The following is a 17,648-nucleotide window of genomic DNA, read 5'->3' as shown; positions in this document are numbered from 1 at the left end:
AACAGTATTCTTGTTGATGCTCGGAGGCAGGTCTGTTATCTATCTGACATTTCATTACATGCCACTTGTTAGTCGCTTTTATCCAAAGCGACTTATGTAACCGGTCTGGTTTGACGCCACATGTGGTCTCTGCGTTGTGTTGCGTTGTGTAAATGAGAACGACTTCTTTCTTGCCAACCGGGATTTATTCTCTGTGCAAAACAGAATATAGCAATTAGAGCAGGAAATGGCTTCATCAGCTTTCTAGCTTCACACTTCTCCTCAGTGCAGCCTGGAGCTGACTCAGGAAAGTATACAGAGTTCTAAATAATACAATTAACAGATCTATCCATGGTGACAAACCGGCTTTTCTTTGTAAACCAATATACACAAATATTACCAATAATTTACACTTACATAACAAACAATACAATTCACAGTTACAAACACAAAAAGAATACCCACATACCTGTGCAAAACAGAATATAGCAATTAGAGCAGGAAATCGCTTCATCAGCTTTCTAGCTTCACACCTTCATTTATGACACCACTCGTTCCACTTACTTCTCCTCAGTGCAGCCTGAAGCTAACGGAGGAAAGCCGCGCGAGTCTGCAGAAATGTGCAGGTGCCAAGAGTACCAAAATAAAAGCATCTAAAATATAAAGTGACAGTGACAAGTTTTACAAATAAAGTATGGACAATGATTTTACTGAAATATAAACAAGTGAAGTTATACATCGGTTACTTACATACTCAATACTGATGGCAATCCCCACAGGAGCAACTTGTCTCAGGGACACAACGACATGCTGACTGCAGTGGGGTTTGAACCTGCTGTGACCCCCTGACCCCAACACCAACGCTCTAGTCCACTGCGCCACACGCCTCTTACATATTACCTTTTATCTCAATGCTGTGTGATTACATCTTATGTAACCATTGTCTTCATTTTCCCAGCCAAGAAAGTGTTTGGTTTCAGCAACGTTTTAAAAATGACTACACACAGAACAGCAACGCAGAATGTCCAAAATCAGAAGAACAAAGAAAAGCCTTAATTATCCGAAGCCTCTCCGTGAATAACTGTCACAAATTGGCAGAATATTCATCATGCTTTACCAAGTCTGTTATTCATCAGTCAGGTCCAGCAGACGTTGTATGTTCACATTGTGAGTGTACAGGTTCATGTTACAATACATGACCCTCACATAGTCTTGGTTATGATTATTACATGTGTTAACTAAAATAAAACTTTCTGTTAGAAAAATGTCACTGGTCACAGAGTCCTTCACATGCTGATATGCAAGAGAGGGAGTTACACAGTCACAATATGGAGGAATGCCAGTTTCTTTTTCTTTTACTACTTCTCAAAATTCTGACTTTTTCTCAAAATTCTGACTTTTTTCTCAAAATCTCAAAATCCTGATTTTTTCTCAAAATCTTAAAATTCTCACTTTTTTTTCTGAAAATCTCAAAATCCTGACTTTTTTTCTCAAAATCTTAAAATTCTGTCTTTTTTTACTCAAAATCTCAAAATTCTGTCTTTCTTTACTCAAAATGTCAAAATCCTGACTTTTTTCTCAAAATCTTAAAATCCTGACTTTTTTTTTTCAAAATCTCAAAATTCTGTCTTTTTTTACTCAAAATCTCAAAATCCTGACTTTTTCTCAAAATCCTGACTTTTATTTCTCAAAATCTCAAAATTCTGTCTTTTTTTACTCAAAATCCTGACTTTTATTTCTCAAAATCTCAAAATTCTGTCTTTTTTTACTCAAAATGTCAAAATTCTGACTTTTTCTCAAAATGTCAAAATTCTGACTTTTTCTGAATACTCAAAAATCTCCCTGGTCCCCGGCTTGAGCTTCAACCTCAGGATCCATGTGTCTGTGGTCCTCTCCAGAATGGAAGCAGTCATCACATACAGAGCATCAACTAGTTCCTGAACAGTGTCCTTCACAAGCTGATATCCAAGAGAGGGAGTTACACAGTCACAAGATGGAGGACTAGAAAGCAGCTATGCTTAGCTCAGATTAGCTAATAAGCAATAAACATGACAGTCATATGCCTATCTCCCTAAGAGCTGTGTCATCATGTTTAATCGTTGAACATAGCTATCGTATGTTCAACACAGTGTCTCATGATGAGCTTCATCTATTTAACATCCGGTTATATACATTCAAAGAGAACATTCAGTATTTTCTCCACACTTTCATCGACTGCCTGTTTTTGACTATGAAAGGTTTTCTTCTGTTGTGTTTCAGTATCCTGGGGATGCACATCTTCGGCTGTAAGTTCAGTCTGAAGACAGACACCGGCGACACCGTGCCGGACCGGAAGAACTTTGACTCTCTGCTCTGGGCCATCGTCACCGTGTTCCAGGTGAACAACACGTCACACTACAAAAACAGAAATCTTGCCCAGTACATGTGTCTAATGTCAGAACATGTCTGTTTTGAGATAAAAGTACAAATTCTGAGAAAAAAGTACAAATTCTGAAGGAAAGAAATAATCCCTTTTTGGTCCTAATCCTCTTCCGTACTTGCACATCGTTCTTAAGATTCAATACATTTTTGCACACATCTTTACAAAAATTGTAATTTTCAAATACAATTGTTCTATATTGGTTCTGTTTCCAATTTGTAATTCACATTTGATATATATTTTCAAAAACCTATAGAAGAATCTAAAATAATCTTTGCCCAACAGCTTATTTGAAGAATACCAGAACTCCTTGGGAAACGTCCGTATGTTGTATCGACATCCACTCAAAGTGTTTAAGTCAGGGGTGTCAAACTCAAGGCCCGGGGGCCAAATCCGGCCCGCGACTTCATTTGATGTGGCCCCACAAGAGCTTGCAAAGAATATAATGTGTTTATTATACGGTTACATGCTACTTTACAGAAGCACGTTGCCCATAAACTACATGTCCCACAATGCATCTCAAATTTGCCTTTTTTCTCAATTTGCCTTTTTCTCAAAATGTTACTTCTTTTTCAAAATGTCTCTTTTTTTTGTTTTTCCAGAATTTGGCTTTTCTTTTTAAATAATTGTGTGACATGCACACTGAAGAGACTTGCAATTATTTGCCCTAGACTTCTGCTTTCAGGCGTATCTGAAAATAATCCAATACAGAGGCAATCATGTAATATAATAAATGATGTTATATATATTAAATATTTATATATGTATTTTATATAGTCTTAAAGTTACAACCGGCCCTTTGAGTGAAACCATAACGCTGATGTGGCCCGCGATGAAATTGAGTTTGACACCCCTGGTTTAAGTGGTATACTTGTGTGTAAGCACCCTGTGTGCAACAATGTCTCTCTGTATGCAGATGACTTGCATTGGAAGAGGATTAGGGCATTATATTTTTAGTAGTGCTGTCAAAATTATCGCGTTAACGGCGGTAATTAATTTTTTGAATTAATTGCGTTAAAATATTTAACGCATTTAACGCATGTGCAGAATGGCCCGCCCCATACGTGCCACCAGTGGCAGCGCCAGGGTATGGCTGGGGTAGGCTACACCCATACCAAGAAATGGCTTAGCCCCACCATGAGACATGATGTTAAAGTAAGCAAAATAAAGTCTGCCAACTCGCGGAGTAAATTGCACAGACAGCAGTTAGTCAGACTGATTTCAGTAGCCACGGTTTTGAAAACTTTTGTCACGTAGTGATCGTCTTCTCAATAGAACATCTTTGATAACGGCGTGGTGTTGTTGCAGGAAGTCCCGACGGAGAATACTCTTGCTGTAGTTCAGGGCAGAGCCATATAATAGTAATAATATGGCTCTGGTACTGTCACAATTCACATGTTAGGTCACGCTTGTAGTTTTGTCTGTGTTGGTGTTGTTCTTGTCTTTGGGTTTCCTGTCTTATTGTGTTAAGTGTTCACCCCCATTTCCTGCCTGTCTGCTTTCTGTCTGTTTCCCTCCCTGATTACCCGATTGTGTTCACCTGTTGTCCTTGTGTTTCTCCTCCCCTGCCCGGCTGTTTCTCGTTGTCATGATTACCCCTTCTTGTATTTAGTCTTGTCTCTGTCTGTGTTCAGTGTTGGGTCATTGTTTGTTGGTGACGGAGTTCACCGGAGAGTGTTCTGTTCTGTATTTGTCCTTTATCCTTTATCCTTGGAATAAAGGGTTTCTCAAAAGTTATCTGCATTTGGGTCCTGCGTCCTTCACTCACGCGTGACAGGTACAGGGGTGCACATAACTGGTACGCAGGTTATGGCGTAATCTGAAATGCGTACCGTCACTTGTGTCACAAAGCGCATTTGCGTACCGACGTACTTGTGAAGCTTTTCCAGAAGGCGGTTAGATCACCGGACGACAGAGTCGGTCTCCGTGTGCACAGACAGGCTGCTGTTAACGTCGGTCTGTACAACGGAACTGTGCCAACCGGCTGCGGAGGGAGACTCCCCCCCTCACTGGAGAACTGCGCTAAAACAGCTGATCACAACGTTCACACTCTGTGGTCACGAAGTACTCCACTAGCCCCCCCCCCTCTGTCGACTTTCCTGAAGTACTCCACTAGCCCCCCCCCCCCTCTGTCGACTTTCCTGAAGTACTCCACTAGCCCCCCCCCCCCTCTGTCGACTTTCCTGAAGTACTCCACTAGCCCCCCCCCCCCCTCTGTCGACTTTCCTGAAGTACTCCCCCGTTGATAGAAATCAACACGTAATGAATTAAGACGCCACGGTTTGATTGATAGGTGTGTGGGCTGTCTTTCATTTTGACACGCAGAAAAATGTTATAATAAACATAGATACTGTATGTTAAATGGATATATCCGCCTGCTTTCATTTATCTTTCCATTCCCAACAATATACATAAATAAATGGCATATTTTGGACATAGTTCGAATGGTGATTAATCATGATTAATTACATTTTAAGCTGTGATTAATCTGATTAAAAATGTTAATCGTTTGACAGCCCTAATTTTTAGATATAACCAAACGTGATTTATTTAATTTTTAATTAAATTAAAATCTGAATTCTGAGAAACTGTGCAAAAAACATTTGGAAAGATCGTGAAAATAAAATTCAGGCGTGGCCCTAATTATTTTCCGTACTTGGACACATTTCTTAAAATTCAATACATTTTTGAACTAAACTTTACACACGCTTTGACTCCAGCTATGTACATTTTGCATATTCGTTTTTTTTTTTTTTCGAGCGTGTGAAACCAAAGAAAATACAAATGAAACAAAGGATGATACAGACATGATACAGTACTATACAAATGAATGCAATTACAAAACGAAATATTGAATTACTAATTGAATAATCTGTAGTGTCATCGTCTGATATCAATAAACAACAAAGCTTTAGCTAATTACACGTCCGAAAAGGGGTCGGAAGAAGTTCACACTTATTTAATCCGACCCCTTCTCCCTTTTTTTTTTTTTACATCTTAATATATGTTAACATACAATATAAATGTATACTTATAATCTTGAATAATTTATATAATCATTCATATAATATATACAGGCAAGTTAGGAGAATTCATACAAACACAAATTAATAAATTGAATACAAAACAAGAATATAAACAGTTATGGTTTAGCAGTGTACTTTGTGAGAAGTGTGTCTTTATACCTCTTTATTTTCAATATCATTTAAAGCTAATAGAAGAATCTAAGATTTGAAGATCTCTTTGGTAAACATTAGTATTTTGCAAATGAAAGAATATCTAATCAAATTGTTGGACTCCTGTTCTTTTGTACTTTTAACGCCTTATATGTGTGTGTACGTTACTCTCTCAGATTCTGACCCAGGAGGACTGGAACGCGGTTTTGTACAACGGGATGGCGGCCACTTCTCCTCTCGCCGCTCTTTACTTCGTGGCGCTCATGACTTTTGGAAACTACGTCCTCTTCAACTTGCTGGTAGCCATCTTGGTGGAAGGCTTTCAGGCGGAGGTAAGTTATTATTCCACTCAAAATGCAGGCTGTAAACTTGCTTCTTTAATACATTGAGGTCTGCTTTTGAATAAAGTCGTACTCGATGGAGGTTCCCAGGCCAGGTTTGTTGATTACTAACCTTTTGAAAATGTTAATTTGGTTCCACCTGCTTCAGTAGAGGTGACATATATTAAATGATCACTGACAGCACCAAATTAACAAGCCCTCATTAACTCCAAACCGTTCCACATTTCCAAATATTGGTGAAATATTTATTTTCCAATGCGTGGGCTGTAAACTTATAAAGCAGCTCTTACATCTTAGATATTCAAGAACTTCCTCCGAACGAGTGCTGCATTTCGAATATTTAGATATCAATTGGTACATCAACAGTGCATTCTGTGCATGGAGAATTCTTCTATAGATAGTAGGCATCCGTCCATCTGTCTGTGTTTCTCACTTTGACCTTTGCCCCGGACATTCACAGCTAAAATAAGACCGGCCTTTGTATTCATAGAAACTGAGCAGATTGACATGAGTTACTGCTTCTATTCTATACAGTTATAATACATGATAACTTACTAAACCAATCCACGCTCGTGTACAATTCTTTTCAGGAGCAATGGGTAGTCATTAATGAAAAAGGCTATTAGCAACTGGCTATGTAATACACCGGATAATGACCACCTCAATGTTCATGTGTCTGCCTCTCACATGGCAACACACTCAATGTCACTCTTAATATGGATTTTTAAGGATTTTATTGACCTTAGAAATATTGATTTGCTGCCGCTAAGAAGAAATTGTCCAAAACTGTCGAATGCTGGCAGCACTGATCGAGGTTTTCTGTAACTGTCCAAGTCTGTTCACCTTTTCTTTTACATTAACCAGTCTTTAAACACTGCCAGAGCCCATACTGTGTTCTCTGTAGTGTTTACTTCCTGTCTGTCTTCTTCTGCTGTTCCCTTTAGTGTTTACTTCCTGTCTGTCTTCTGCTGTTCCCTTTAGTGTTTACTTCCTGTCTGTCGTCTGCTGTTCCCTTTAGTGTTTACTTCCTGTCTGCCTGTCTTCTTCTGCTGTTCCCTTTAGTGTTTACTTCCTGTCTGTCTTCTCCTGCTGTTCCCTTTAGTGTTTACTTCCTGCCTTTCTTCGTCTGCTGTTCCCTTCAGTGTTTACTTCCTGTCTGTCTTCTTCTGCTGTTCCCCTCAGTGTTTACTTCCTGTCTGTCTTCTTCTGCTGTTCCCTTTAGTGTTTACTTCCTGTCTGTCTTCTGCTGTTCCCTTCAGTGTTTACTTCCTGTCTGTCTTCTGCTGTTCCCCTCAGTGTTTACTTCCTGTCTGTCTTCTTCTGCTGTTCCCTTCAGTATTTACTTCATGTCTGTCTTCTGCTGTTCCCTTCAGTGTTTACTTCCTGTCTGTCTTCTTCTGCTGTTCCCTTTAGTGTTTACTTCCTGTCTGTCTTCTTCTGCTGTTCCCTTTAGTGTTTACTTCCTGTCTGTCTTCTGCTGTTCCCTTTAGTGTTTACTTCCTGACTGTCTTCTTCTGCTGTTCCCTTTAGTGTTTACTTCCTGTCTGTCTTCTTCTGCTGTTCCCTTTAGTGTTTACATCCTGTCTGTCTTCTTCTGCTGTTCCCTTTAGTGTTTACTTCCTGTCTGTCTTCTTCTACTGTTCCCTTTAGTGTTTACTTCCTGTCTGTCTTCTACTACTGTTCCCTTTAGTGTTTACTTCCTGTCCGCCTGTCTTCGTCTGCTGTTCCCTTTAGTGTTTACTTCCTGTCTGTCTTCTTCTGCTGTTCCCTTTAGTGTTTACTTCCTGTCTGTCTTCTTCCACTGTTCCCTTTAGTGTTTACTTCCTGTCTGTCTTCTTCCGCTGTTCCCTTTAGTGTTTACTTCCTGTCTGTCTTCTTCTGCTGTTCCCTTTAGTGTTTACATCCTGTCTGTCTTCTTCTACTGTTCCGTTTAGTGTTTACTTCCTGTCTGTCTTCTACTACTGTTCCCTTTAGTGTTTACTTCCTGTCCGCCTGTCTTCGTCTGCTGTTCCCTTTAGTGTTTACTTCCTGTCTGTCTTCTTCCACTGTTCCCTTTAGTGTTTACTTCCTGTCTGTCTTCTTCCGCTGTTCCCTTTAGTGTTTACTTCCTGTCTGTCTTCTTCTGCTGTTCCCTTTAGTGTTTACTTCCTGACTGTCTTCTGCTGCTGTTCCCTTTAGTGTTTACTTCCTGTCCGCCTGTCTTCATCTGCTGTTCCCTTTAGTGTTTACTTCCTGTCTGTCTTCTTCTGCTGTTCCCTTTAGTGTTTACTTCCTGTCTGTCTTCTTCCGCTGTTCCCTTTAGTGTTTACTTCCTCTCTGTCTTCTGCTGTTCCCTTTAGTGTTTACTTCCTGTCTGTCTTCTTCTGCTGTTCCCTTTAGTGTTTACTTCCTGTCTGTCGTCTTCCGCTGTTCCCTTTAGTGTTTACTTCCTCTCTGTCTTCTGCTGTTCCCTTTAGTGTTTACTTCCTGTCTGTCTTCTTCTGCTGTTCCCTTTAGTGTTTACTTCCTGTCTGTCTTCTTCTGCTGTTCCCTTTAGTGTTTACTTCCTGTCTGTCTTCTTCTGCTGTTCCCTTTAGTGTTTACTTCCTGTCTGTCTTCTACTGCTGTTCCCTTTAGTGTTTACTTCCTGTCCGCCTGTCTTCGTCTGCTGTTCCCTTTAGTGTTTACTTCCTGTCTGTCTTCTTCTGCTGTTCCCTTTAGTGTTTACTTCCTGTCTGTCTTCTCCTGCTGTTCCCTTTAGTGTTTACTTCCTGCCTTTCTTCGTCTGCTGTTCCCTTCAGTGTTTACTTCCTGTCTGTCTTCTTCTGCTGTTCCCTTTACTAAGTGTTGACTATACTGTAAGCCTAAATACTGTGAAGTAATTGCAAACGTATCCTACGATTCAAATGGTATAACATCTAGTTTACACTGAGGCAGTCCGACCACAATAATGGTGTATTACACACAATACTGAAGCCATCCATCTCAGAGGAACTCATGCTGTCAGTCTGCCATCAGCTGTCGAATGTCCAGACGAATCGCTGAATAACAGTAATCCATTCCACATTCATCGCTAGTGTGGATTTAGGAGGGACACTGGCATAAAGGTGTTGATAGTCTTCCTCTGTCTTCTCTCTCATCTCACTGAAGGTCTTTTCTTCTGGCTTTATCACCTCCTATTCTAATGCTACTACCGCTATCCCCTGGGGATTGTTGAGCCAATGTACTCAGGATGTTCCCATTGCGTAGAACAAAGGGGAATCCCATTGGTCTAAACCAGGGGTGTCTAAACTACGGCCCGGGGGCTAAATGCGGCCCATTTTGAAACGGCCGTCAGCTAATTAAAAAAGTATAATAAAATATGGCCCACAAATAAAACTTGTCCTTGTCTTATATTGTACTTCGGAAATGTATATGTGAAGAAAAAGCCCAATAACTTAATTACATAACAAGCTTTAAATAGACCCTTCATATGTCCGGTTTTTATAAGAAATCTGAGGCTTTTGTTGTAAGGAATGAGCTGCCAACTAAATAAATGAAACCCTAAAGGAGAGCTCTGTAACCTGTTGTGTTTCTTAAAGCATTTTCAAGTCTAAGAATAATGTACCTACATTTGATTGATTTTGCTAACTTATAACTCACTTTATGAGGCAACATACCTCTAGTAAGCGGCCTGGCCCTGGGTGAAATAGTTTGGACACCCCTGCTTTAAACCAAACGGTTGGGTCATTAGAGTAGTGTGTAAAGCCCCTGTCACACTGTCCCGAAGTGTCCACCCGATGGACACACGAATATGGAATTGTGAATTCGCACGAAGATGGCCCCGAACCACACACAAAGGCAACATTTATATTACATGTAAGACATACAACTGCAATGAAAGTACCAAAAACAAGTATGTTACAGTACTATGATACTGTACTGATATCTTCAGACTTTGTTCTTTACTTTATCCGTCTTTATATGTAGAAAATATTACGTTTTCTCAGTAATGTTGTTTCCATAGCAACAACAACTTCCTGTCAACTCGCCTTCAAAATAATATATTATATCCTTTTTAGTTTCACAGAACACAAATTGGGTTATTTACATAATATGTTTACATGATTTTGTTGTGCAATAAAACAACCCGATGGACTCACGATAAAGGAAACGTTCAAATGTGGCTGTGATCGTAGCAACATCGGGCCGTTCGTGAGGGCATCTTAAGCCATCGTATGACCGCCGGTGGAGTTTCTCAGGCTCCGGCAGCAACTTCGTGAGCGGTGGCAACATCTTTGGCATGCCAAAAAATAGCCGAAGGACCTTGCGAAGGTTCATTTTCGTGTTGAATTCGTGTGTCAATTTTGCCCTTCGTAAGGCCATCGTGAGGGCATCGTGTTATCATCGGTGCCATCGGGCATTCGCCCCGATCAGAGTGAGGGCGAATGCACCGATGATAACACGAAGATGACACGATTCGACAAGATTCCCTCATGAGTGCCTTACGAAGTTGCCGCTCATGAAGTTGCTGCCGGATCCCGAGAAACTCCACCGGCGGTCATACGATGGCTTAGATGCCCTCACGAACGGCCCGATGTTGCTACGATCACAGCCGAATTTGAACATTTCCTTTATCGTGTGTCCATCGGGTGTCAATTTCGGGACAGTGTGACAGTAGCTCTAGTATTTTGAGGGGTTTGTGGTTGAACATAGATCTGTTTGATCATTGGTGGGAGAGTCTGTTTCTTTGATTGACACCAGAGATTGCAGTTCCTATGTCAAACTAAACCTGTGAAAGCTGGTACATTGTGAGCCTCCCACAGCATGACTGCATTCATATGATGAACTCCCCGTCTGTTGTTATGCTTCTTTGTCTCCAGGGTGATGCCAATCGCTCTTATTCTGACGATGACCACTCTTCCTTTGACGAAAGTGAGAAACACGAATCCATTAAGTTGTCTGGTGAGCTGATGGCACGTTTACCTCTCTGCCTCACAGTAACAATAAAAGAGACCCAAAGGGGGCGGGACATATCTGAGCGGTTGACCAATCACAATAGAGCTGTCCAGCGAACGAATCAGAACAGACTAGGCTCTGGGTTCCTCTTTAAACCTCAGTGGCTTTGGTTAAAGCAACTTCCTGTAGTTAGATACATATCAAAATCTCTCTAAAATCGCAACTATATCCCACTATCCAAATTACAATAATATTAATATCTAAGTATCATAAACCTTCCGCCCCTATTCCACCTAGCTTAATGCTTTTTACTGTTGTTGTTATTTTTCTTTACTTGCTTGTAAAGCGCTTTGAGCACCAGGAAAAGTGGTTTATGTATTATTATTATTATTATTATTATTATTATTATTATAAAAGACAGGATCAGTTACTCATATATATCTCAAGGGTCTCTTTAATATGTGCAGTATACCCTATGTTCGTAAACCCTTGATTAAATTAAGTAAAAGTATCTTAAAAAAACATAAAGAAGTCAAACATTTATGAAACCTCCCAAAAAAATATCTGAGGACATGACCTGAAGTTTCTACAGAATAACCAACATGATTAATTATAATACAGACAATTCACAAATGAAAATTGATGGACAAATATAAAGAACATGAACCCTGGGGGATTTCAATTACACCTTTAAAAGCAAAAGAGAAAGTATAGTTTGTTAGGGGTGCTGAAAATTACTCAAAATGTGTGATTTTAAGATTTTAAAACCACATCCACAAGTCCGTACCTGGGTGTTTTTCACCGCTTAAACCAAATTGAAATCACAGAATCTGCTTGCATCTCACACTTACTCACAGTTTTCAGTTTCTAGCAAGGCTTATTCATGTTGTTTACCCAAACAGAACTAACGCGAGACAGGAATATGTGCCCAAAGGCTTGTAAATAGTCTTTAAATATGAATGATATTTGTCTTTATCCAGCGCTCACAATGAATCGTACCCAGCTCACTTCTCAATAGAAGCAGATAACGGCACAGAGGACTCAACAAATGTTCAGGAACGTCTCTACAGTGAGAGATGCTGCAGAGGAGAGGATCTCTGCAGTGTTGACAGATATAAAACCCTGCAGTCTGCTCCTCTTTACAGTGGATGGGAATACTATTATACTAATAATAATCATGAAAGAAGTTAGCATTTTAGCACTTCCTGTTGCCTCATTTTGAAGTTGTTCATGCCCAAGATTAGCCGCCTTTAGCTTAGCGGTGGTGACGTGAAGTCATGTGACCGTGCTGTAGTTCCTTTATAGGCCAACATTAGCCGCCTTTAGCTTAGCGGTGGTGACGTGAAGTCATGTGACCGTGCTGTAGTTCCTTTCTAGCCCAACATTAGCCACCTTTAGCTTAGCGGTGGTGACATGAAGTCATGTGACCGTGCTGTAGTTCCTTTATAGCCCAACATTAGCCACCTTTAGCTTAGCGGTGGTGACGTGAAGTCATGTGACCACGCTGTAGTTCCTTTATAGCCCAACATTAGCCGCCTTTAGCTTAGCGGTGGTGACGTGAAGTCATGTGACCGTGCTGTAGTTCCTTTATAGCCCAACATCAGCCACCTTTAGCTTAGCGGTGGTGACGTGAAGTCATGTGACCGTGCTGTAGTTCCTTTATAGCCTAACATTAGCCACCTTTAGCTTAGCGGTGGTGACGTGAAGTCATGTGACCGTGCTGTAGTTCCTTTATAGCCCAACATTAGCCGCCTTTAGCTTAGCGGTGGAGACGTGAAGTCATGTGACCGTGCTGTAGTTCCTTTATAGCCCAACATTAGCCGCCTTTAGCTTAGCGGTGGTGACGTGAAGTAATGTGACCGTGCTGTAGTTCCTTTATAGCCCAACATCAGCCACCTTTAGCTTAGCGGTGGTGACGTGAAGTCATGTGACCGTGCTGTAGTTCCTTTATAGCCCAACATTAGCCACCTTTAGCTTAGCGGTGGTGAGTTCAGAGGATTTAACAACAGTCTAGAAACTTATCTACAGTGTTGGCAGATATAAAACCCTTCTCCTCCTTACAGTGGATGGGAATAAAACGAGGTGTTTTAAAGTCCACCTTCACACACAGACTTATTACCTTTGCTTCTTGTCTCTTACTTTTTCTGTGTGGGCAGTGAGTGTTCATTCTCCACCTCTCTACATTTAAAGCCTTCTTTTAGCCTTAAGAAGTAATTTCAACTTCTTCTTTCGTGGAGAACCCTCAGCAGGGGTGGATTTTGGCACCATCATCCCGCCCGCTTCTAACATTTAATTTCTTTAGACATTAATCAGGATTAAATGTCTCCAAAACGGCTATCTTTGCAGATGTTTTTTTTCATTTATCCTTCCCACTGACTGGAGCCTTAAAATACATGTTAAAGTCTCAAGCAGCTGTCTGAAGCTTTATAAAGTGTCTGGGTTGAAAAAAACAAAACACATGTAATAAAAGTTATTATATTAACGTAAGAAGTAACAAATAAAATAAAAAACGATTTTAATCCAATTAAAAATCGCTAAAAATGAAATAGATACAATTATTTACATTTACACAAGAAGTTAGCTGTAGCTGCAACATTAGATGGATGGCACAAAAAACAATAAAATATGTATTCAACGTGTAATCTCTGTTATACCTCCAGACCCCAGGATCTGCACGCTGACCCCCAACGGGCACCTGGAGCTCGGGGCCCTGTCGGGGCCGCGGGGGTCGCGGAGGTCAAACTCCTCAGAGAGGCGGAGCTTCACCATGGAGTCCAGGAAGAGCAGCGTGAAGAGCAGCTTGAAGAGCAGTGTGAAGAGCAGCGAAAAGAGCAGCCTGGAGAGACGCTCCCTCTCTCTGGTACACACACACACACACACACACACACACACACACACACACACACACACACACACACACACACACACACACACCACACACACACACACACACACACACACACACACACACACACACACACACACAGTGGGAAAGCCTCAGCGTTGTGCCTGCTGAACTGAAACCTCCAGAGAGAGAAAACAGTGCATCCGTGTTTGGCTCAGCATTCAGTTGCCATGGCAGCTTGAATTAATTGACTGCCCCCACCTCGTCAGAAAGTGAAAGACGAAGAAGAAACAGGACAGAGGGAGGGTGATGGCGATGCAGTGACAGGGAGATAAAGGGGAGTGAGACGCAGAGAGAGATAAGCTGTTGTTTGGTGGCGTTCTTACCTCACAGGTTATAAACTTAGGCTCTGTGGGTGTGGAAGAAGATCCTCTTCACTGTGAAGTCTCCTCCTCTTCTCCCACGGCTCTCCAGAGTTAACTCACATCTGAAGTTACATCACCTGGAGACAAAGTACAGCGGTAATAATCAGAGAGGAAAGTTGGTTCATGAAGTTTTGCGGAAGTTTTATCAGCAGCTTCCGTCACAAGCGTTTGATAAGATCCATCGTCTAAGCAGTTTGGACTCGGATGAAACTCCAAACTAATTTAGCATTGCTCGACAGGGTGGTGCAGGCATGGGCCCTAAACCATGAAAGAAGTTAGCATTTAGCACTTCCTGCTGCCTCCTTTTGAAGGCTGTTAGCCTGGTAGATAGCCTGAAATTAAGACTGCGATTAACACAAGCTGAAGAGATTTGAACGTTTTGTTCTACGGCATAACTGTGTCAGTAAATACCCCACTGTTGTATTTGAAGTATCTAAATGAGAAGACTAAACATCATCATGCCCAACATTAGCCACCTTTAGCGTAGCGGTGGCGAGGTGAAGTCATGTGACCGTGCTGTAGTTCCTTTATAGCCCAACATTAGCCGCCTTTAGCTTAGCGGTGGTGACGTGAAGTCATGTGACCGTGCTGTAGTTCCTTTATAGCCCAACATCAGCCTCCTTTAGCTTAGCGGTGGCGACGTGAAGTCATGTGACCGTGCTGTAGTTCCTTTATAGCCCAACATCAGCCACCTTTAGCTTAGCAGTGGCGACGTGAAGTCATGTGACCGAGCTGTAGTTCCTTTATAGCCCAACATTAGCCTCCTTTAGCTTAGCGGTGGTGACGTGAAGTCATGTGACCGTGCTGTAGTTCCTTTATAGCCCAACATTAGCCACCTTTAGCTTAGCGGTGGCGACGTGAAGTCATGTGACCGTGCTGTAGTTCCTTTATAGCCCAACATTAGCCACCTTTAGCTTAGCGGTGGCGACGTGAAGTCATGTGACCGTGCTGTAGTTCCTTTATAGCCCAACATTAGCCTCCTTTAGCTTAGCGGTGGCGACGTGAAGTCATGTGACCGTGCTGTAGTTCCTTTATAGCCCAACATTAGCCACCTTTAGCTTAGCGGTGGCGACGTGAAGTCATGTGACCGTGCTGTAGTTCCTTTATAGCCCAACATTAGCCACCTTTAGCTTAGCGGTGGCGACGTGAAGTCATGTGACCGTGCTGTAGTTCCTTTATAGCCCAACATTAGCCACCTTTAGCTTAGCGGTGGTGACGTGAAGTCATGTGACCGTGCTGTAGTTCCTTTATAGCCCAACATTAGCCGCCTTTAGCTTAGCGGTGGTGACTGTGAACAAGTCATCATCTCTGTGAGGGTTACCTCAAAAATAATTATTCCTTAGAGTATATGCATACTACTATTAAAGCCTTATCATGGTTTTTGGGATTTCTATATGTTCTATAGGTTTCTGTGCGTGTAAATGGTCTGCAAAGGCTACAATCTCCATGCTGATATACACCTGAACATCAGCAGGAGAGGACTCGTTAAAGTAAAGACAATAAATACTAAAATTAACCTGGAAATTATAGCCGCTTTAAGAAAGTAGGAATGAGGTCAGAGTAGCGACCTGTTCCCTCACTTCACTTATCTTTAATAGTGTTATTATTTTGAGTACAGTTATCAGCCAGTTCAATGTCAGATAAAGTTGTACCTAGACAAACATCAATAAAGCTCAAAGTAAGCCGTTATCATAGACGGAGAGAACAGCCAAGGACACATTGACTTAGTGCAGAGGTGCACGGTGTATCTGGTAATAAAAAGTAATGATGTTTAAATTGACATAGCCATTGACTTTAAATTTCATTGTATATAAGACAAAGTGGTAGTGACAGAATGTTGGCATATCGTGACTGCATATCATAGAGCCAGAATGTGTCTTTTTTATGCTGTATTGTACGGAATACATAGTTTTAAATGTCCACAACACACACACACACACACACACACACACACACACACACACACACACACACACACACACACACACACACACACACACACACACACACACTCTCTCTCTCATTGTTCCTCTTGACTTATCCGCAGTGCAGTTGTCAGTGTTGCTGCCGTTGTTCGGCTTCACTTCAGTTTCTATAGAGACGGATGCTTAGATTCCCTGATATATCGCATCAGTTCAGGCTCTGACTGTTGACATGTATGCTTCGAGGGTAAAACCCATAATTACCTCTGTCAAGCTGAGAGGATTAGACATGCGGAAACAAACAGGACTGGTTCTGTTCCCCTGAGTGGAACTGGCAGTCGGGGGTCTGCACATTAAACGTGATGACAGCCTGCTGACAGCACTGCAAGTTCACTTTAAAACCTTAGTGTATATCACTTTTGTTAGAGATTATCCTACAATAGCAGGCACACTCTTTTCCACTTATCTCTCGCCATATATTCATGTGCTGAGTTGAAGAGCATACACAGCAAGCTTTGTTCTTTAAACTTCCCTAGGTGATGACTTACCTAAAGACTGTTTGTTGGAGCTATATTTTGATTTATATAATTGATAGTTAAACTTTTATTTTCTTGCTTTTTTTGTTTATAGTAAAATTATTATTATTGAGTTTTATTATTTAAGTTAGTTAACGTAGTTTTATGCTTTTATTTTGAAGGTGTATTTGGGCACTGGGTGATTTGGGCACCCGGTGTAATTATATATATTTGACTTACCTAAAGACTGTTTGTTGGAGCTATATTTTGATTTATATAATTGATAGTTAAACTTGTATTTTCTTGCTTTTTTTGTTTATAGTAAAATTATTATTATTGAGCTTTATTATTTAAGTTAGTTAAAGTAGTTTTATGCTTTTATTTTGAAGGTGTATTTGGGCACTGGGTGATTTGGGCACCCGGTGTAATTGTATATATTTGACTTACCTAAAGACTGTTTGTTGGAGCTATATTTTGATTTATATAATTGATAGTTAAACTTGTATTTTCTTGCTTTTTTTGTTTATAGTAAAAATATTATTATTGAGTTTTATTATTTAAGTTAGTTAAAGTAGTTTTATGCTTTTATTTTGAAGGTGTATTTGGGCACTGGGTGATTTGGGCACCCGGTGTAATTGTATATATTTGACTTACCTAAAGACTGTTTGTTGGAGCTATATTTTGATTTATATAATTGATAGTTAAACTTGTATTTTCTTGCTTTTTTTGTTTATAGTAAAATTATTATTATTGAGTTTTATTATTTAAGTTAGTTAACGTAGTTTTATGCTTTTATTTTGAAGGTGTATTTGGGCACTGGGTGATTTGGGCACCCGGTGTAATTGTATATATTTGACTTACCTAAAGACTGTTTGTTGGAGCTATATTTTTGATTTATATAATTGATAGTTAAACTTGTATTTTCTTGCTTTTTTTGTTTATAGTAAACATATTATTATTGAGTTTTATTATTTAAGTTAGTTAAAGTAGTTGTATGCTTTTATTTTGAAGGTGTATTTGGGCACTGGGTGATTTGGGCACCAGGTGTAATTGTATATATTTGACTTACCTAAAGACTGTTTGTTGGAGCTATATTTTTGATTGATATA

General features: G+C 40.5%; 1 protein-coding gene across 1 annotated transcript in view; it reads left to right on the top strand.

Moving 5' to 3' along the window:
* LOC117453336 (voltage-dependent T-type calcium channel subunit alpha-1I-like) overlaps positions 1-17,648 on the top strand; it is a 294,731-nt gene that overhangs the window by 156,932 nt on the left and 120,151 nt on the right. The window contains 4 exon segments of the mRNA XM_071204189.1: positions 2,239-2,356; positions 5,751-5,906; positions 10,757-10,838; positions 13,493-13,692. Coding sequence (XP_071060290.1) covers positions 2,239-2,356; positions 5,751-5,906; positions 10,757-10,838; positions 13,493-13,692 — 556 coding nt within the window.

The sequence above is a fragment of the Pseudochaenichthys georgianus genome, chromosome 1 (genome assembly GCF_902827115.2).
Source record: "Pseudochaenichthys georgianus chromosome 1, fPseGeo1.2, whole genome shotgun sequence".
Taxonomy (NCBI): Eukaryota; Metazoa; Chordata; class Actinopteri; order Perciformes; family Channichthyidae; genus Pseudochaenichthys; species Pseudochaenichthys georgianus.
Note: the sequence above shows the minus strand (reverse complement) of the source record. Positions and strands in the feature narration are given on the sequence as shown.